This window comes from Lactuca serriola, chromosome 8 (assembly GCF_051521515.1).
Source record: "Lactuca serriola cultivar US96UC23 chromosome 8, Lser_US96UC23_V15, whole genome shotgun sequence".
NCBI classification, from domain to species: Eukaryota; Viridiplantae; Streptophyta; class Magnoliopsida; order Asterales; family Asteraceae; genus Lactuca; species Lactuca serriola.
In genome coordinates this window covers 155,597,587-155,615,310 of record NC_136415.1, presented here as the reverse complement: position 1 = coordinate 155,615,310, position 17,724 = coordinate 155,597,587, and the positions used below count along the sequence as shown (strand labels likewise).

The window sequence follows — 17,724 nt, the reverse complement described above, 5'->3', positions numbered from 1 at the left end:
CTCGTGCCTTTCCTGATACTCCCTTACCTCTGCCCGAGCGGTGGCAAGGTCCTCGATGAGTTGCTCCATGGGATAGAAATCTCTTTTCAAATCCCTAGTACGTGCATTGGTGGCTTCTGCAACAACGTTGAGATCCCGAATTCGATCCGTCATCTCCCTATTCTGGTCCCCCAGGTTCATGATTTGCTGGATCACGACTGGGAGGGCCCTGTCATCCGGTCCCCCATGATTGAGGTCGTAGTAACCCCATTGATCTTCAAATGGTGATCGCTGTCGTTGTTGACGGCTCCACCTCTTGATCACTATTGCCTAACGTGGCTCAGGCCCGTTGAAGACAAAACGGTTCGCGGGCACCCTAGCTATGTAAGGAGGATGAATGACCTCTGGTTCCTCCTCTGGCTCCTCCTCATCTTCTTCGTCCTCCAATTCTTCTTCAAGTTCTTCTTCGTCAATTTCTTCTTCTTCTTCAAGTTCTTCTTCTTCGGCCTCTTCGGGGTATTCCTCGGGTTCCTCCTTGAACACTTCCTCGGGATCTTCTTCTGGTTTTTCTTTTATCCAGCCACCGTTTCCTTAGTTCAGAAAGTAGGGGTCTCCAGGTAAGTGGAATCCTGCCATGACGCCTGTACGAGAATAGGGGTATAAGAGACACATATATGAATCTAGAAATATTGCGCTAAAGCAACATAAAATACTCCTATAGTATTTTAAACGTTTTGTTTGATTCTTAGAGAAATTCTTGTATGGGTGTTGGTAAGTTGATAGACTTGTCGCCCATTACGACTATCCACTGGCATACGCTAGTCACTTCTCGGACGAATATAGTTGATCAGGATATATTCCTCCCAGACTTGATTACATGTCCCAAGGCATAATCATAGTGTACAACTCATCTATTTTTATTTTTCATGTCTTTCTTAGATGTGACACTATACTTTCATGCATGCATGTACTTATACTTTTACTTAAAAAAATATATATTATTTCTAAAAGTATAGTTGTATGAAAATGTTTAATCAGATACTTTTAGTCCCAATGTATTTATAGTTGTATATCTTATGTGGTTCGATATACTTAGTTCAGTCTAAACAATGCTCTGATACCAATCTGTCACACCCCCAAACCAAGGATGGTGGAAACGTCCGGGGGTGGCTGACTTCATGTATAGTATCATAACAACGAGTATAATAGTGACCAAAGAAAATACAACCGCCATAAATATAATTGAGAAAGTTACATCATAGTATGATTTTACATGTTTCAAAAATTACATTATGGTGAAAAAATGAAATGTTTGACGTCTTAGCATCCCATCCTCAAAAGGTGTTGATTACCTGTTTCACTGATTTCTTGAGAATACAAGTAGTTTTGAAAGAGTGTCAACAATTAAGTTGGTGAGTTCATAAACTTTTGAATGAAATGTTGAAATCTTTTCTTTGTAAGAGTAGTGTGTGTTCCAGAAAACCCAATATTTTCCTCTTAAAAGTGAGTGTAGTCTTAAAACCCAAAGACCAAAATCTACAAGTATTTTCCATATTTATAGTAATTAATGCAGGTTTAAATCGACATAAACTCATTTAGATGAAAGAAATCCCCATAAATCTTATGTTTTGTTAATACCCCATGTGAGTTATTATAACCATGCTATGACCTAGTTTTCCTGTGAAGACGTTCTTCAGGCGTCGGAAATGCTATGACATTTTTCACCCCTGGCCTGCCGGCCGAGCTGTTGCAAGCAGCTTGGGTGCGGGATTGTCAATCCCAATATAGATCTATACACAACTATCACGCTCTCCCTACAAGAGACTCTGGTTACAATACAGGACTTCAATGCACTACTTTATAAGTGGAGTGAAGTGAATGTCTCACAAATTTATTCATTAACAGATTTACGTGAAGTGAAATGAAAGCCCCTTTTTGTAATGTAAATGAAAATCATTCATAGTGTGTTTGTAGTGTAGATGAACCATAAACTATACCAATTATAGTTTATCAAAATGTTTTGTAGTGGTAGTAATCCTTTTGTATGTGAAGTACACCTTCTTACTAAGGTAAATTATATGAAATATACACATCATGTATTTATATAATAGCACACACCTTGATCAACAAGTTACAAGGTGTAAATGAAAGTATTAACCATTTTTCTAATTTTAACTTTTAGTTCCTGTTCTTAGAAAAATTATAGAAAAATCATTGAAAGTCGAAATCAGAATCCATAAACTCTAAGAGTTTAGAAAATGTGTCTAGTTTGTTCATAATTTTTATTATGATTTTTAGTAACCTCTAACTTGTGTGAAAATGTCCATATTCATAGACTGGTTCGAAAATATTTTTGAAATGATAGGCAGTTTTGTAAAAATTGCCATGATTGGAGAAAAATCGTGTGAAGATGTGCAAGTAGTCATTAGAAAGGTATAAACCTGAACTATTTTCATATCAAACAGTTTTCAAAAATATTAAGTTTAAGATGGTCAAAACAGTCTGTGAATAGAACCCAACTTTTCTATGAGGAGTTGAAGTATGCGTTTAAGTTATGTTAAGGTGATTTAACTTGTATTCCCCCTTAAAACTTGAAGAAAACATGAAAAATGTAGGGGTATGAACTCACCTTGAATGATTTCTTGGGATGGATGATGAAGGAAAGAAGTTTCCAAGTCAAGAATACTTGGAAGATGTTTGAAGGTTTGAAGATCCTAAGAACAAATATAACGATAATTGTATGAGAGATCCATGTTTTGAGTGAAAAAGTGTAGAATATTCAATAGTAGGATGATGATACTTACCAAAAGTGGATGAAAAGCTTGATATCATCCCTTGAATTCACGAGTTTTGAGAGAGAGAAAGTGAGAGGAAAATGAGTTTGTTTTTGGTGGGAAGTGAAGTCTTGGAGGTGAAAGTAAGATTTGTCTAAGATTTGATTAGGGAATCATATGGAGTGTTGGAAGATGCATAAAAGGACAGTGATTTGATATGGTAAAGTGTGAATAGTGACTGGAGGTTGTCATAGAGTGGGTATGGGGGATGGCTTGTTGTCATAGCTTTATGGGAAAAGTAAAAAGTACCTTCTTGTACTTTGAATTTGTCCTCAACAATAGTGGGGGTTTTATCTTAGAAATCTTCAATATATGGATACATTATGATTTTAGAGGGTTGAAAATAGTAAAATATGGTTTTGGGCGAAGTCCCCGCGTTGAGATTATGATAAACAGGCTTAAAACGTGAAAAGGGTCAAAACCAGGAAAAAGAGGCGAAAATCGGAGGTCAGGACCGAAGGTTCGGTCCAAGGGAGGTGAAAACAGAAGGGTGGTTCGGTCCGAAATGGTTTGATTTGAACCGAGGTGAGATGACCCGAAAGTGGATGGATCTGAACCGAGACTGCATGGAGCCGAACCGAAGTGCTGGGGGCCGAACCGAAGCTGGCTTCGGTTCTTGAGGAGTTTCAGTTTTGAAGAGGTTTCGGTCTTATGGGGCTTCGGTCCTAAAGAGGGATTTCGGCCCTATATGGGGCTTCGGTCCTAAAGAGGGACTTCGGCCCTATATGGCCGTTTTACCAATAAACTTCTCGTTTCGAGTGGTTTTTGACTATGTTAAGGGTCGGGATGCCCCGGGTGATTATAAAAAGTTGAGAAAGGTTTTGAGAGTGATTTAAGAGAGAGAGAGAGAGAGAGAGAGAGAGAGAGAGAGATAGATAGATAGATAGATAGATAGAGCGAGAGAGAGATTAAGAGAGACTTTGTTTGCAACCTTTGTTAGTGTTTTGCCTCTTAATGCAAGGTTTGTAAACCCCGTTATGCCTCGTTATAGAATTTTATCAAGTAGTTACATCACTTACCCTTATTAGGGTTTCGATTTTTCTGAACACGTGAAAACCCTAAGTGATACTTTGCATTAAGATAGTGAGTTATACAATAGTAAACATAATGTAAACCCTAATATACAAGGGTTAGTTGAGTTGACCAGTTTGACTTGTTGACTATATTTGACTTTGACTTGACCAAAAATTGACGGTTGTCACATCATCCCCCCGTTAGAAGGAATTTTGTCCTGAAATTAGCGTTCGACTGGGACTTTGGGCGTTGGGGAAGAATGTGGGTATTTTTGTTTCATCTGATCTTCGCGTTCCCAGGTGAACTCAGGTCCTCGCTTAGCGTTCCAACGGACCTTCAAAATAGGGATGCGACTCTGTTTCGTTCTCTTGATCTCTCGATCCATGATTTCAACCGGTTCTTCTACGAAGTGGAGACTCTCGTTGACCTCGATTTTGTCAAGTGGTATTACAAGAGTCTCGTCGGACAAACACTTCTTTAAGTTTGACACATGGAAGTGCGGGTGTACGTTATTAAGTTCTTGGGGTAGTCAAAATTTGTATGCCACTGGGCCAATCCTGGCAAGGATTTCGAATGGCCCGATGTACCTTGGATTTATTTTCCCATGTTTACCAAAACGTATCATTCCTTTCCATGGTGAGACCTTTAGTAGTACCCGGTCCCCAACCTGGAATTCCAAGGGTTTGCGTCGCTTATCTGCGTAGCTCTTTTGTCGATCTCTAGATGCTTTCAGTCTTTCTCGAATTTGTACGATCTTTTCCATAGTCTCCCTTATGCTTTCAGACTTTCAGTTACACTTCGAGAACTTGGTATACATCGCCTAAACACTCCCAAAAGTTATCGAAGTTGCTCCTCTTTCTGCTCTGTGGCCTTGGAATACACCAAAATGTCATCACTAAAAACAATAACTGATCTGATCGAGCATCGGCCTGCATACCCGATTCATCAAGTGCATAAACACCACAGGCGCATTGGTAAGCCCAAATGGTATCACCACAAACTCATAATGCCCGTAACGAGTCTGAAATGCTATCTTCTCCATATCCTCCTCTCTAATCCTCACCTAATGATACTCCGACCTTAGATTAATCTTGGAAAACCAAGATGCACCATGCAACTGATCAAAGAGGTCGTTAATCTGCGGAAGTGGATAATGGTTCTTCACCGTCAACTTGTTCAAATCCCGATAATCAATGCACATCTGGTGTGAACCATCTTTCTTCTTGACGAACAAAATCGGTGCTCCCCACGGTGAACTGCTCAGTCTGATGAATTTTTTGTCTAACAGCTCCTGAAGTTGAGAGAATAACTCCTGCATCTCAGGCGGTGCCAAACGGTATAGTGCCTTGGCAATCAGAGTCGCACCTGGCACTAGGTCAATCCTAAACTCAACCTGCCTCTCGGGAGGCACACCGGGTAGCTCCTCTGGAAACACATCAGCAAACTCCCTAATGACTGACACATCTTAAATCGATGCTTGCTCCTCCCCTGGCCGCCAAACAAAAGCCTGACCCAACCCTGGTACCCACTCTATAAATGACCAGTTCTCCCCCACTTGGGGTTCGAACTACCACTCGTTGACCCTCGCATTCAATCATAGCACCAAACCTTCTCAGCCAATCCATTCATACTACCACGCATACATCCCCCATGGGGATAGGGATCAAATCAATCGGATAAGGCACCCCGAAGATCTCCAGTACACAACCCTCATACATTTTGGATGCAAAAATCCCATGTTCGTTGGCAATAGAAACCCGAAATGGACACTCCAACTCGCCAAAGGTCATATCGAAATCCCTACTAAAAGACTAGGCTACAAAGGACCAACTTACGCCCCAGTCGAATAACACAAGAGCAGGAAAATAATTCGCTAAGAATGTACCTATCAGAAACATAAACATAAGCATTCCATAAAATAATTGACAGAATGATAAATAGAAACATACCAGTAACGATGTTTGGCGCCACCCTGGCCTCCACTACCGTAAGCTGAAAAGCGCGACCTTGAGCCCTCGAGGGCTCCGCCATACCATGATGCCCATCGGTGATCCTAAAAGTAGCTAGCGCTGGAGCCTGCTCCTGTGTCGCCGTGAAAAAAGGACAGTTGGCCTTAATATGGCCAACCTTCTCATGGTGATAACATATCCTGGTGATTGGTGTGGGGACCTGCTGGCGACAATCCTTGGCATAATGCCCATCCTTGCCATATTTGTGGCACCCAAACAAAGATCGACAAGAACCCTCATGAACCTTGCCGCACTTGACACAAGTGCGGCTCCTCTGACTCCCAAATCTCACATCAGCAGCCTTGAACCGCTTCGCTTTAGGTTGCGACTGCATCGAAGCCTGCCTCTGCTCCCTATTCTGGAGCTCTAACTCAATCTCCCGCCTCCTAGCGGCCTCCTGTAACTCCACAAGCATACTATAACGTTGATTAGACACAAACTAGTGGATGTTCGTCTTGATCATGCTCAAGTACCGGGTCATCTAAGCTTTCTCAGAAGCAGAAAACTCAGTACAAAACAATGCTCTTTCAGTAAACATCTTGGTGATCTTCATCGCCAACTCAGTCCCCTGCCTCAAGTCCAGGTACTCTTGGGCTAATCTCTCCCTCTCAACCAATGGAACATATCTCGTGCAAAACATCTCAGAGAATTGCTCCCATGAAATAGCAACCTTCTTCTCTAGAGTGTAACAACTAGTAACCAACCTCCACCAATCCTTCGCCCCCAACCTGAGAAGGCTCATGACACACTTGACCTTCTGGTCAGTTGGACAGGAGCAAGTAAAGAAACATCCCTCAACATTGGACAACCACCTCATAGCAATGATTTGATCCTGAACCCCATCGAACACCGGAGGCTTCGTATTGTTGAATTCTCGATACTGTAAAGCTCTCTCTCCACGAACCCTAGCAGCCACAACGGTCGTGGTACATGCAGCAACAGCAACCTCAGTAAGAGCAGCATATTGGTCATTAAAGTACTCAACCATGGCAGTTTTGATAGACCCAAACTGCTCCGATATCTACCCCCAGATAGCAGTCATAACCTTAGAAACAAATCAATGCCCTAATCTCATCATCAGACAACCCCGAACTATCGTGGCCACTAAACCCAACTCCTGTCTCGAATCTCCTCATGACCACCATACTGAAAACAAACCAGAAAATATCATATGAGGCGCATTTCATACCATATGAGTTATTCTAAAAACAAACCCTAGGGGTTGTGACTTCCCTGCTACGCGTACGGGTCCTATGCTTCCAATAGTACGGGCCCATACTACCTTCCGCACCTACACGTATTTGTCTCACAAGATCATCACAACGACCCTATCAGCAGACACTAGAATACATATCATTCCTATTCTCACTCCCCATAGAAAGGCTAGACATTCCTCAACTGACTGGCTGCTCACACATAACCCATCCATGAAACTTCCACCAACCCTACTACACTCGTCTATGCTAATCATACATAAAATTGGATCCATTCATCAAACAAGAACGGGAAATAAGGCTAAACCGAACATTCTCAAGCTATAGACTAAGCAACTATAGTAATGATGTCAATTCCATACAAGAAAGAATCCTAGGCTATCAAGCATCAATTATCAGGCAATTCTATGATGCAATTCTTGAAGATCCCTAGCCTACCACTAGCATATTGTTCTAACATAAACATAATATCAATAACAACGTGGGTAACTTGGGGTATACTTTCTTGCTCCGACCGATCATACACATCGCATCCTTCCTTATTTACTTTTGAAAACAATTGTGAAAATCAGTTTAAAAACTTTTTTCAGATCCCTAGTTTGAGTTTGGATTCAGACAAATGTTCATCCATTTCTCTCAAACCAAGGCTCTAATACCAACTTAAAACACTCCAAAATCATGATAAATTTATAATTTTTCAAAACCAACCATTAATCAACATTGTTTACAAAAAAGTCATTGTTTTAAAGCATTCTTTCAAATCAAAGTTTTCCCAAGACCTGGTGCCATAAAACAGGAAGTTGTATATGATCACGCCTTCGACTTCCCACGAGCCTCATGAGTACCTGAAACGATAAACTAAAAACTATAAGCCAAAGCTTATTGAGTATTCCCAAAATACCATCACACAACATAACAAACAAGCATACAAATAGGAGCCGCCAGCCTGACTAACGCCTCGCAGGGCCTACAACCTATCTGGACCGCTCTACGAGCCTTCGGTATGACTGGACCGCCTTGTAGGGCCTACAGCTCCACGGGCCGCCCGCCTAACTGGACCGCCTCGCAGGGCCTACAGCCTATCAGTCGACCCCGAGTGTCAACACAAAGAAGGACCGCCTCAACCCAACACAACATGTCGACATATGCACCAAATAAACATAAACACAGAGCCAACAAATACAAATAATCATATGGATCTACTGAACAGCTACAAACTATCATATCACTATCCTGACCAGGATAAATAATCTAGTGGGTCGGCATTAGTGCCTTCGACTGTGACATCCCCATTTTCACGGCCAGAAAAGACCGATGTTGTTTATGCTTTATAAAAATCAGAGTACTTCATTTTATAAAAATGTTGCGGAATTTGTTCCCAGAAAAACATGGTAAATACGTTATTAAAACATTTTCTAAGAAACGTATTTATTTCATTTTAAAACGTTTGGGATGTCATCGTTAATATAGAAACATAAGCATAAACAGAACTTACAATTATTTACACTAGTGATCTACATCTCTTTAAATCTCTCAGTGTAATGTCACTTCATATCAACGCCTGTGATATAAATAAACTGAGTGGGTCAGGTTGGGAAACCTGGTGAGTACATAGGGTTTTCAACCCACAATAATATAATTATTATGTTTAAACAATCAAACAGTCAACCCAATTACCCATCCCCATTATCTTCTTTATTCTTAAGGATCTACCCTAAGAATCAGCTATTTCTCATTCATTCATTCCTAAGGATCATCCTAAGGAAACAACATGAAGTCCATTGTTGCCAATGACACATTGGTCAAGCGCAGCTGCTAATATTGTCACTTAGGCTCAGCTGCCAGAATTAGGACATTTTCTATGAGGCGCTTCTGCCGGTATTGACCTTTAAACACTACTGTCATGGTCATAAGGCTCCCTATTAGGCGCAGCTGCCGATACTATCCTTAGAGCACAGCTGTTAGGACGTTTACCATAGATCTAAATCATCTACGGGTTGTGGCGCAGCTGCCAGTGCTCATCTATAGGGTACTAGGTCCACTGCTGCCAATGTATACCTATAGGGCACTAGGTCCGTACTACTAATGTTCCTCTATTTCAGCTTTTATCCATCATCATTCATCTACCCATGTTTTACCCAACATATTTTGTAGATATAAAATACTTTATACAGTTTACATCATTTAAAACATGTATAAAAATCTTTCACCAGCATAGACAACAAGTATTCAGACAATATGCACACATAACACGTAATTTATATTAAAATACTTCATATCTATGTGTAAGATGAAAGAGACCATGCACTCACCTGATTAGGTGGTGATTCCGAACTCAGACAGCACTTCGTTATCTCAAAACAATTTTCCTCGACAAAACCTAGTATCAATACCACTAGGGTTTAGTTTTTAACGTTAACCACGACTAATTAATAGTCTAGCTATTATTACTATTATATAAGCGTTATAGTAAAGTAGTCTCTAAGCTTCGTCCGTAACTTTTGCATACGAGCTCCATTTTTGTCTGTCTTTTTACCGTTGAGTTCCTAGTAATGAGATCTTCAACTCTCATTTAGACCTCGTTGGCTAATTCTCATTCTATCTCATATTTACAAAACTGTATCGAATTCGCCGCGCTCGAAAAGTAGGGACTAAGCTTCGTCCATAACTTTTGCATACGAGCTCTATTATCGACGTTCTTTATATCCACGCGTTGGTATTTACGAGTACTACAACTTTCATTTAGATCCCGTCGGCTAAAAATCGACCGATCTAAAATTCAGATTTCGGGCTGTGCACTGCTATGCTAAATCTTAGAAAAATCATAACTTCCTCATACGAAGTCAGATTTGGGCGTTCTTTTTATCGATGTTCTTAGTTTAACATATTCTACGACTTTCGTTTAGATCGCTAAGGCTAAATCTCGCTCTATCGTAAATTCACTATTTACGTTTCCCGGTATCGTGCCGGTTCCGTCGCGAAACTTCAACGGGTCATAACTTCTTCGTTATAACTCGGTTTTCGGCGTTCTTTATATGTACGAAAACCTTGTAACATAATCTAAAACTTGGTTAAGATTATTTATTCTAAATAATCTTTTGTCGAAAAGTCGTTTTCGACCCCTATTGCCTCTAATTTGACTAGCCCAGATTTGCGGGCGTTACATCGACCCACATGTACAATGAGGAAAACTCACCTCTAAGTCTGAATGCAGTTTGAATAAATCCATGCTCCGACAACCGGCTCTACCCGACTCCTAAATATCAAAACAGTTCTAATTCTAAATTATAAAGATTTTCCTAAAATACCCTTGGTCAAAACTGGTCAAAATCAACAAAGTCCACTGAGTCAACCCATCTAGTCAACCTTGTCGAGTCAACTCAGGCCTCGTATGTGGGGCGTACTTCGGGTGTACGACGGGCGTACTAGTGTCCGAGGCATCGGGGTTCAACCTGTGTATGCACAAGTTTTCTTCTTAACCCCTTAATAGGTTAGTACTTCGACTTTTTACGTCCAAATGCAGATCCAAGGCCAAAATACCACTGAGAGTCATAAAGTTTCCAACTTTATGACTTTGCATACCCATTAAGTGCATAATACATAAAATCCCAACTTCTTAACACCTTAAAACCATCTAGAGCATGCATGGGGAAGAACTAAGCATCAAGATCACATTTTTATGACTCAAGACCCCTTATTGGGTCTGAAAGGACAACTTATTTGATCAAGAGCATGCCATGCTCAAGAATCACAAAGGTTGGGATAAAAAAATTCCCTAAATGGAGGAATATCTAGATCTACATGAAAGGATGATCAAGCTAGGAGCTTTTTACCTCCTGGCGATTGCTAGCAAGTAGGGAATCCCAGATCCAAGCTCCAAAGTTCTTCTACCACCTTCTTCTTCTTCTTCAAGAACACCACCAAAACAGACAAATGAGCTCAAAATGTACTATTCTCACTTAGGGTTAGCTAGAGGGACGAACTTTGGATGGAGGTTGATTAAGGTGAAGGTCTTGCGGCCATACAAATGTTTAAATAAGGTCCAAACCCTAAATTTTAGGGTTTGAAACCCTCTCATGTACGACCTACGTATGCAATAGACACCCGACATACAAGGCCCCATGCATGTACGCCTTGCGTACGAAGCGTACACCCAACGTACTAGGTCTCCGACCAAAATTACCAAAATGCCACTATAGGCCATTTTGCAATCCTCTTCATGCACAAGGGCCAAAAATGAAATATTCTTCACATATAGGGTTTAATTCAAAGTTACCTCGTCATCGGGATGTTACACACCAGTTTTTAGGATAGTGTGACCGGGAACGTGTAGTGTGCATGTGATTTTGGGGAGCATATTTGGGCCCAATTTCCACAACTTAATGGGTCAGGAATACCACAGTGTAGATCAACTATTTTCAAAGTTTCATGACTTGAAACAGAATATTAAAGGTTCAACAACAACATTATCAAAAACTTAGTGACACACAAATAGTGATGGCAACTACATGGATGTATTGCAAATGGCGCTCGAGTAAATATCAGATTGAAACTGTGGGAAGTCGTTTACCCGCCACAAATGTTGGGATATACTACAAAATTGCCCAAAGTGGTCCATATATTTACCGATTGAGATTGAAATATGAGGATCTAACATATTGAAGACAACTGAGTCCAACGATTACACACAAACTTTGGACGTGTGTTTACATATGAACCTTAACGACGAAGACGACAAGCTTGAACCATTATAATTTTGACGCGCGATTGCTAAGGATAAAGCAAAAAGAGTTGCATTGACTTTTTGAATAACTCTTTGAATAATAACTTTCAATAATTATGTGAGAAAATAGACGAACACCTAGCTTTACAAAAAGAAAAGGTAGTTGTGCAAAAACAAAAGCGGATTTAGAAATCCATTTTAAGATGGGTGATTTGGAGGGCGACAAGCATCAAGCGATACTAGTTGCATAAAAAGCAGTTAGGATAAATATTTGTAACTTTTATTTTTATAAATCAATTAAATTATTTTAATTTTATTTAATGTTGTTTTTTAATAAAGAATAATTATATTAAAAAAACATTAAATTTCGTGTGATAGAAAGTTGTGATCGCACCCCTATGAATGATGTGGATTTGTGGGAAGTAAAGAATAATGTGATGTTAAAATATCAGATTGATGCAGAGTGATTATCACGGTGATTCCCACACTCATAGGCGAGTTTACATACATGGTAGGTGGGTCATGTCAAACCTTATAATAAGTTTATAGGAAAAAATTTAGGAACCACCTTGAAAATTTTTTAGGACCTACCTTATAACAATGGATCAAATGGTTGATCGGTTTGAATGACCTAGTTAGTTGATTTATAGATTTATCTATGCCTAACCCACGTCGGCATCGAAGTAAAAGTTATGTATTTTTGTTGCTTATAAAAAGGAAGGGTGATGGGAATGTTTATTATGGATTTTTTAAGCAATAAATTTTTCTATCTCCCACTCCAACATTGTTGAATGAAGTTATTAAGGAAAAAAGTTAACAATTAAAATCCCAAACTTGGTTTATTACAAATTTAAAGTGGTTTTAGTCATTTAATATTATTTTTGCACGATGAACCAATTTTATTAGTTTAACCTTGCTCCAATCTAAAAAATGACAGTTTTTTTAGGTTGAATCGATCTGAGTTGTATTGAGTTTGAATCACTTCTAATTCTCTTACAAAACTCGCCTTAGTAGAAAGCTGAGTCCGAGTAATTTGTGGAGTAATCGGCCGAGTTATCTATGTTTTATAACAATTTACACAACCTGACCCACAAGTAGTAATTTTAACTATTTCTTTTTTCCCTGTTTTTACTTAAACAGGAAACCACATACTTTTCTGTTCTAAACTTGCTACTGCCCACACCCTTTAACCTAAGTCCTAAGACTATCTCCATTCATGACCATGTGCTCCATTATAACTTTTTTCATCTTTGATGAACTTTAAAACTGATTGAACAAAAAAAAGATCTTCTATTATAGAAGTTCTAACGAAGACCTACATTCAAGGAGTTGCCGTCAAGGGTCCCGAGTGAACATTGTTCACGTGACTTGTACACACTACAAGACACACCCACGAGGCTCATCCATCACTTTACCAATTCTTCAAAGACTAATAATAAAGTAATAATGCATTATGGGTCCATTCACTTCCACCTGGATTTCATGGTCATCTATGTTATGGTTTTAAGCAGTAATAAACTTTTGCATTTATTCATTTAACTTATACAATTGTACATACTAAACTATTATATTGACAAATTAAGTATTTAGTTAAACAATTGTATTTTTGTTTTTTGTCAACCAAACCATGGTTTTTGTTAAAGTTGGCCCATTATAGTTTAAATTTACCAAAAACTTTGACAAGCTTTTACCTAAATAAAACAGTAACCGAGTTTGCAAAACTAATATTTACGGTTTACTAAATGCCAACGATTTGCAAAAACACTAATCATTACGTCAAAAAACAACCATTCATGCTAACTGAGTTCAGTTAAGAACTAACAGAAGTAGTATATGATATAATATATGATGTAGTCCAATCAAGAATCAAGGAAAAGCATTTCAAAGGCATTGTTAATTGTAATTGTTAGAAGCTTTCTTCATTTGAAGAGCTCTCTTATACGGAGGGTCTATTGGAGGCTGCACAGGATCCAAGCTCTTGTAACTTCCATCCGCGGCTTTTGGAAGCGGATATGAACGGTCTGAGTCATAACCACTAAGGTCCCCACAAGCTAGAAACGGTATATAAATCTTGTTTGGCCCTTCCAACCATCCACTACTGCAATCTGTCGTGTCATATCATATCATATCATATCATATTACATTCAATAAATTTGTGAAAACTTTTGCATTTATTACACTGGACTAGACAAACTTTCTAGGTTTTTTTTTCCGATGATGAGGACGCGGAGGGCATTTACGTCATTAAAACATACGAGAAATCAAGAGCGAGCCCTGTCCAATTTTGTTCCACCTTTTTTGAATGAGATAAAAATTACAGTTTTTTTTGTCTCGTTGGCATCAGTTTCAGTCTCAGTCCAATGCATGTAAAATGCAGTACAAGGTTGTCTGTTGTGTCATGTGTATGCAGGTTATGCAGGACACGATACAAAAGATTGTACTGCGTTTGGTGTACGTTGGACTGAAACTGTAACTAATGTCAGTCAGACAAAAAAAAACTGCAATTTTTTGTCCCGTTCAAAAAAGGTGGAACAAGATGGGACAGGGCTCGCTCTTGATTTCTCGTATGTTTTAATGACAGAAATGCCCTCCGCGTCCTCATCATCGGAAAAAAAAAAAAAAAAAACCTAGAAAGTTTGTCTAGTCCAGTGTAACAAATTCACGTATAATTAGGTTTTAAAATATTAAACTGTCAAGAAAAATGGTAAATAATAATAATAATAATACCCAAGTCATCTGCACCAGATGGAGTTCCAACTTTCTCAAGGAGGCGATGCAAATCTTTCTCATTGAAGCCTTCAGGAGGGGAATAATTCTCACAAACAGCAAATGCTTCTGTTTAACAAAAATATCATAATTTAAAATTCATATTTCATTATTAAGTCATGTTGTACTCATAAATGAATATCAAAAACTTTATTTAGAAATTTGAAAATTAGGAGTGACCTATGCTTGAATTCCGGCTACTTTTTGGTTTTGCAAGAGTTACTTCAGTGAAGAATAATTTTAGCTGCAAGAAAAACAGATTATAAATTTTAAAAATAAATAGTTTAAATAATTGGGAAATCATTAGATAGCTTTTAAACCTGACAATATAGGAGGCTTGTATCCTTTCCCCTGAAGATCTTTGCAATAAATTTTCCACCATTTTTCAGTATGTGAGTTACAATTGTTAACCCCTGAAAATGAATTTCTCTCAAATACCAATAAAAGTTGAACAAAATCCAGAAATTCACAACTATGACAACATGAAATTACAAGTAATCCATGTTTCAACTTTCAACTAGATAGGATTAAACATTATCTAATATTAAATATGAATTTTAATTGGTTGAATAATCACTAGAAAAGTAGAAACACTTACTGCCAATATCAGTTGTGATTGAACAAATTCATCCATGTCATGAAGTCCAGTTACTGCATTTGGAAGGGATATCATATATCATATATAAAATTATATTAAGTTGTGCAAAATAAGTTAATAACAATAAATATGAAAAAACATAGTATTAATCTTACTTACCATCAGGAGCACCATCACATACAACTAGATCAGCCTTGCATCCATCAAAATGCCTAATTACCTGAAAATACATACCAACCAATCATAAATGATGAAATAAAGACGTAAATGCCCTTCACAAAAATAAACATAGAAAGCTTGTCCAGTTGTCTTTGGTCTTGCTTAGAAGAGATGAAATAAAGAGAAGCAAAAACACACACCACTTCAGCTGTTCGAGCATTTGTTATGTCACCTTGCACTTGAATAACACCTTCAATTGGAGCCATGGGTTGTAAATCAATAGCTACAATAAGTGGAAGATCATCATCCCTGTATAAATTATGAAACAAAAGTTAATGTATAAGTTTTAAATATAAGAAATGAAATCATTTTGCATTGTTAACAAACTCACTTTGAATCAGATGAGAGCTTAGCTGGGAGATACAGTTTACGACTCAAAACCTACAGAAAAGTATCTTTAATGAATACAATATTACAGAAATTGGATTATAGTTATATTATTGTTGCAATCATATTTAGTAAGAAGCCAATTATTTAGAGAGGAAATTTAAAAGTTTTTGATTGTTTTGGGTCAATCCAAAGCATCACATACCTGACTCCAGCTACCAGGTGCAGCACATAGATCAACCACATGCTTAACTCCTGAAAATTAAAAAGCATTAAAATCATCAAAAGATAATTGTGTCATGTTATAAAATTGTATGAACATATTTTAGTGTTTAGAAGGAATCAAGAATTTATGTAATTTGCACCTTCAAAAATGTTGAATTCTTCATCAATTTGAAGAAGCTTGAAAGCACTTCGTGCACGCCAACCTTCTTCTTTTGCTTTGCGATAGTAGATATCCTATGTATAATTTATCTCATGAAGATAAGGGTAGAGCACCAATAAAATCAAAAGAAAACGTAATGCATGAGAATGACGATTGTACCCTTTTATCTCTCGAGGCTTTTCCCATTATGTGCACTTGTTTGTAGTGTAGTGTAGTGTGTGCAACTGACCTTTACACAAGAAGTTGGAACACAATTAGTGGAAGGATCGAATCAATTACTAATTAATGATATACCAACAAAACAGGAATTTTCTCATAGTACTCCATTGTTAAAATAGACATTTACTTCGAAGTATAAGCAAAATTTACAAATATTGAGTCAGCAAAGAGTCACATTCTCACTTCTCTTCTTCAAGTAAGCACTCCAGCTTGCAACTTATGTGGTGAATCACTTACAATTTGGTTCAAGCATTTTATCAAACACCTTATGTGCATACTAATTTGTCACATTGTGATGTTTAAATTGAAAGATGAACTCCATTGTTGAGACTGAGAAGCTAGAAGTACTAGTTATTAGACAGAAATGAGAAGTTACTTGGGGGTCAATCTGAAATTCGTGTTGAATGAAAAAAATCATTGTTTGATTAAAAAAATTGAATCTTAATGAAACAAATAATAGTCAAATTATGAGTTTAACTATCTGAATCATTTCGAACAAAAAGATTGCTTGATAAAACTGAAAGATAAACATTAAATGAGAAGAGAACAATTGTCGTTTTTTCCTAAACATATCTGACTGGTTAATTACAAAAGGATCCACATCCACCAAGCCATTTTTAAGGATTTCTTACAATTCTATGTATATTATGAACAAGTACCAATAGATGCACCAATTCAAAGAAGTTCTGACTTCCATTGTTAACAAAAGTTCAACTGACTTGTCAAACTTCATCATACAAACATACTCAAACTTGAGGATCAAATTTGATAGTGTAAATCATTGGGGAATATTATCAAACAGTTGGTGTTCATAAAAACAACACTACATAAAGTTGAGACCAAGACAGATATTAAAACGGCACCAGCTAGGTATCCATTAAAAAACAAAATCCTTCGTCACAACTACACTTCATGGCTTCATCTTCACTACCAGAGGAGATGCAACAAGCACATAAGAAACATGCAAAAACACAAAAAGAAGTGGCAAGACAGAAAGGAGGTCATAGAAAACGCAATACCAGCGGAGAGGAGAAATCGCTGAACAAGTTCCAGAGAGGAATCGAAGAGAGGCGCCGGATAGAAAAATGAACGATAAAATTCAATTTTCTCGAGCTTTGCGGCGGTTCTTCAACATTCAATTGAGTTTTAACTTTTAACCAAATTATATACTACATATTTTTTACAAATAGTATTTTGTAAAATAAAATAAAAAAACAAAGTGTTTGTTTAAATGGATAGGATCCGATCCAAATTGATTTCGGATTTTAAAATATCGATCCGAATAATTCAAATTAAATTGATATCTGATCCAATTACAATTCGATATGATCGGCTTTTATAATTCGGTTTTCAAAAATCAAAACATTTTAAAACGACATATAATTATAATATTATTCAATATTTACAAAAGAAACAAAAATATTTAGTTGTGATTTA

General features: G+C 37.8%; 1 protein-coding gene across 2 annotated transcripts; it reads right to left on the bottom strand.

The window, feature by feature from the left end:
- Positions 1–13,525: 13,525 nt before the first annotated feature.
- LOC145070751 (S-adenosyl-L-methionine-dependent methyltransferases superfamily protein) lies at positions 13,526–17,445 on the bottom strand. Of its 2 annotated transcripts, none has more exons than XM_079017710.1 (12): positions 17,307–17,445; positions 16,228–16,297; positions 16,049–16,142; positions 15,889–15,938; positions 15,688–15,737; positions 15,497–15,605; positions 15,297–15,357; positions 15,138–15,190; positions 14,860–14,952; positions 14,720–14,783; positions 14,501–14,608; positions 13,526–13,878 (listed from the first exon to the last, which is right to left on the bottom strand). In XM_079017710.1, the coding sequence occupies exons 2-12, from the start codon at positions 16,252–16,254 to the stop codon at positions 13,667–13,669; spliced, it is 921 nt and encodes a 306-aa protein (XP_078873836.1). In that variant the 5' UTR covers positions 16,255–16,297; positions 17,307–17,445; the 3' UTR covers positions 13,526–13,666. The 2 variants fall into 2 exon arrangements, with proteins under 2 accessions (XP_078873836.1, XP_078873837.1); XM_079017711.1 differs by having other exon boundaries at positions 16,228–16,292; positions 17,307–17,432.
- Positions 17,446–17,724: the final 279 nt, after the last annotated feature.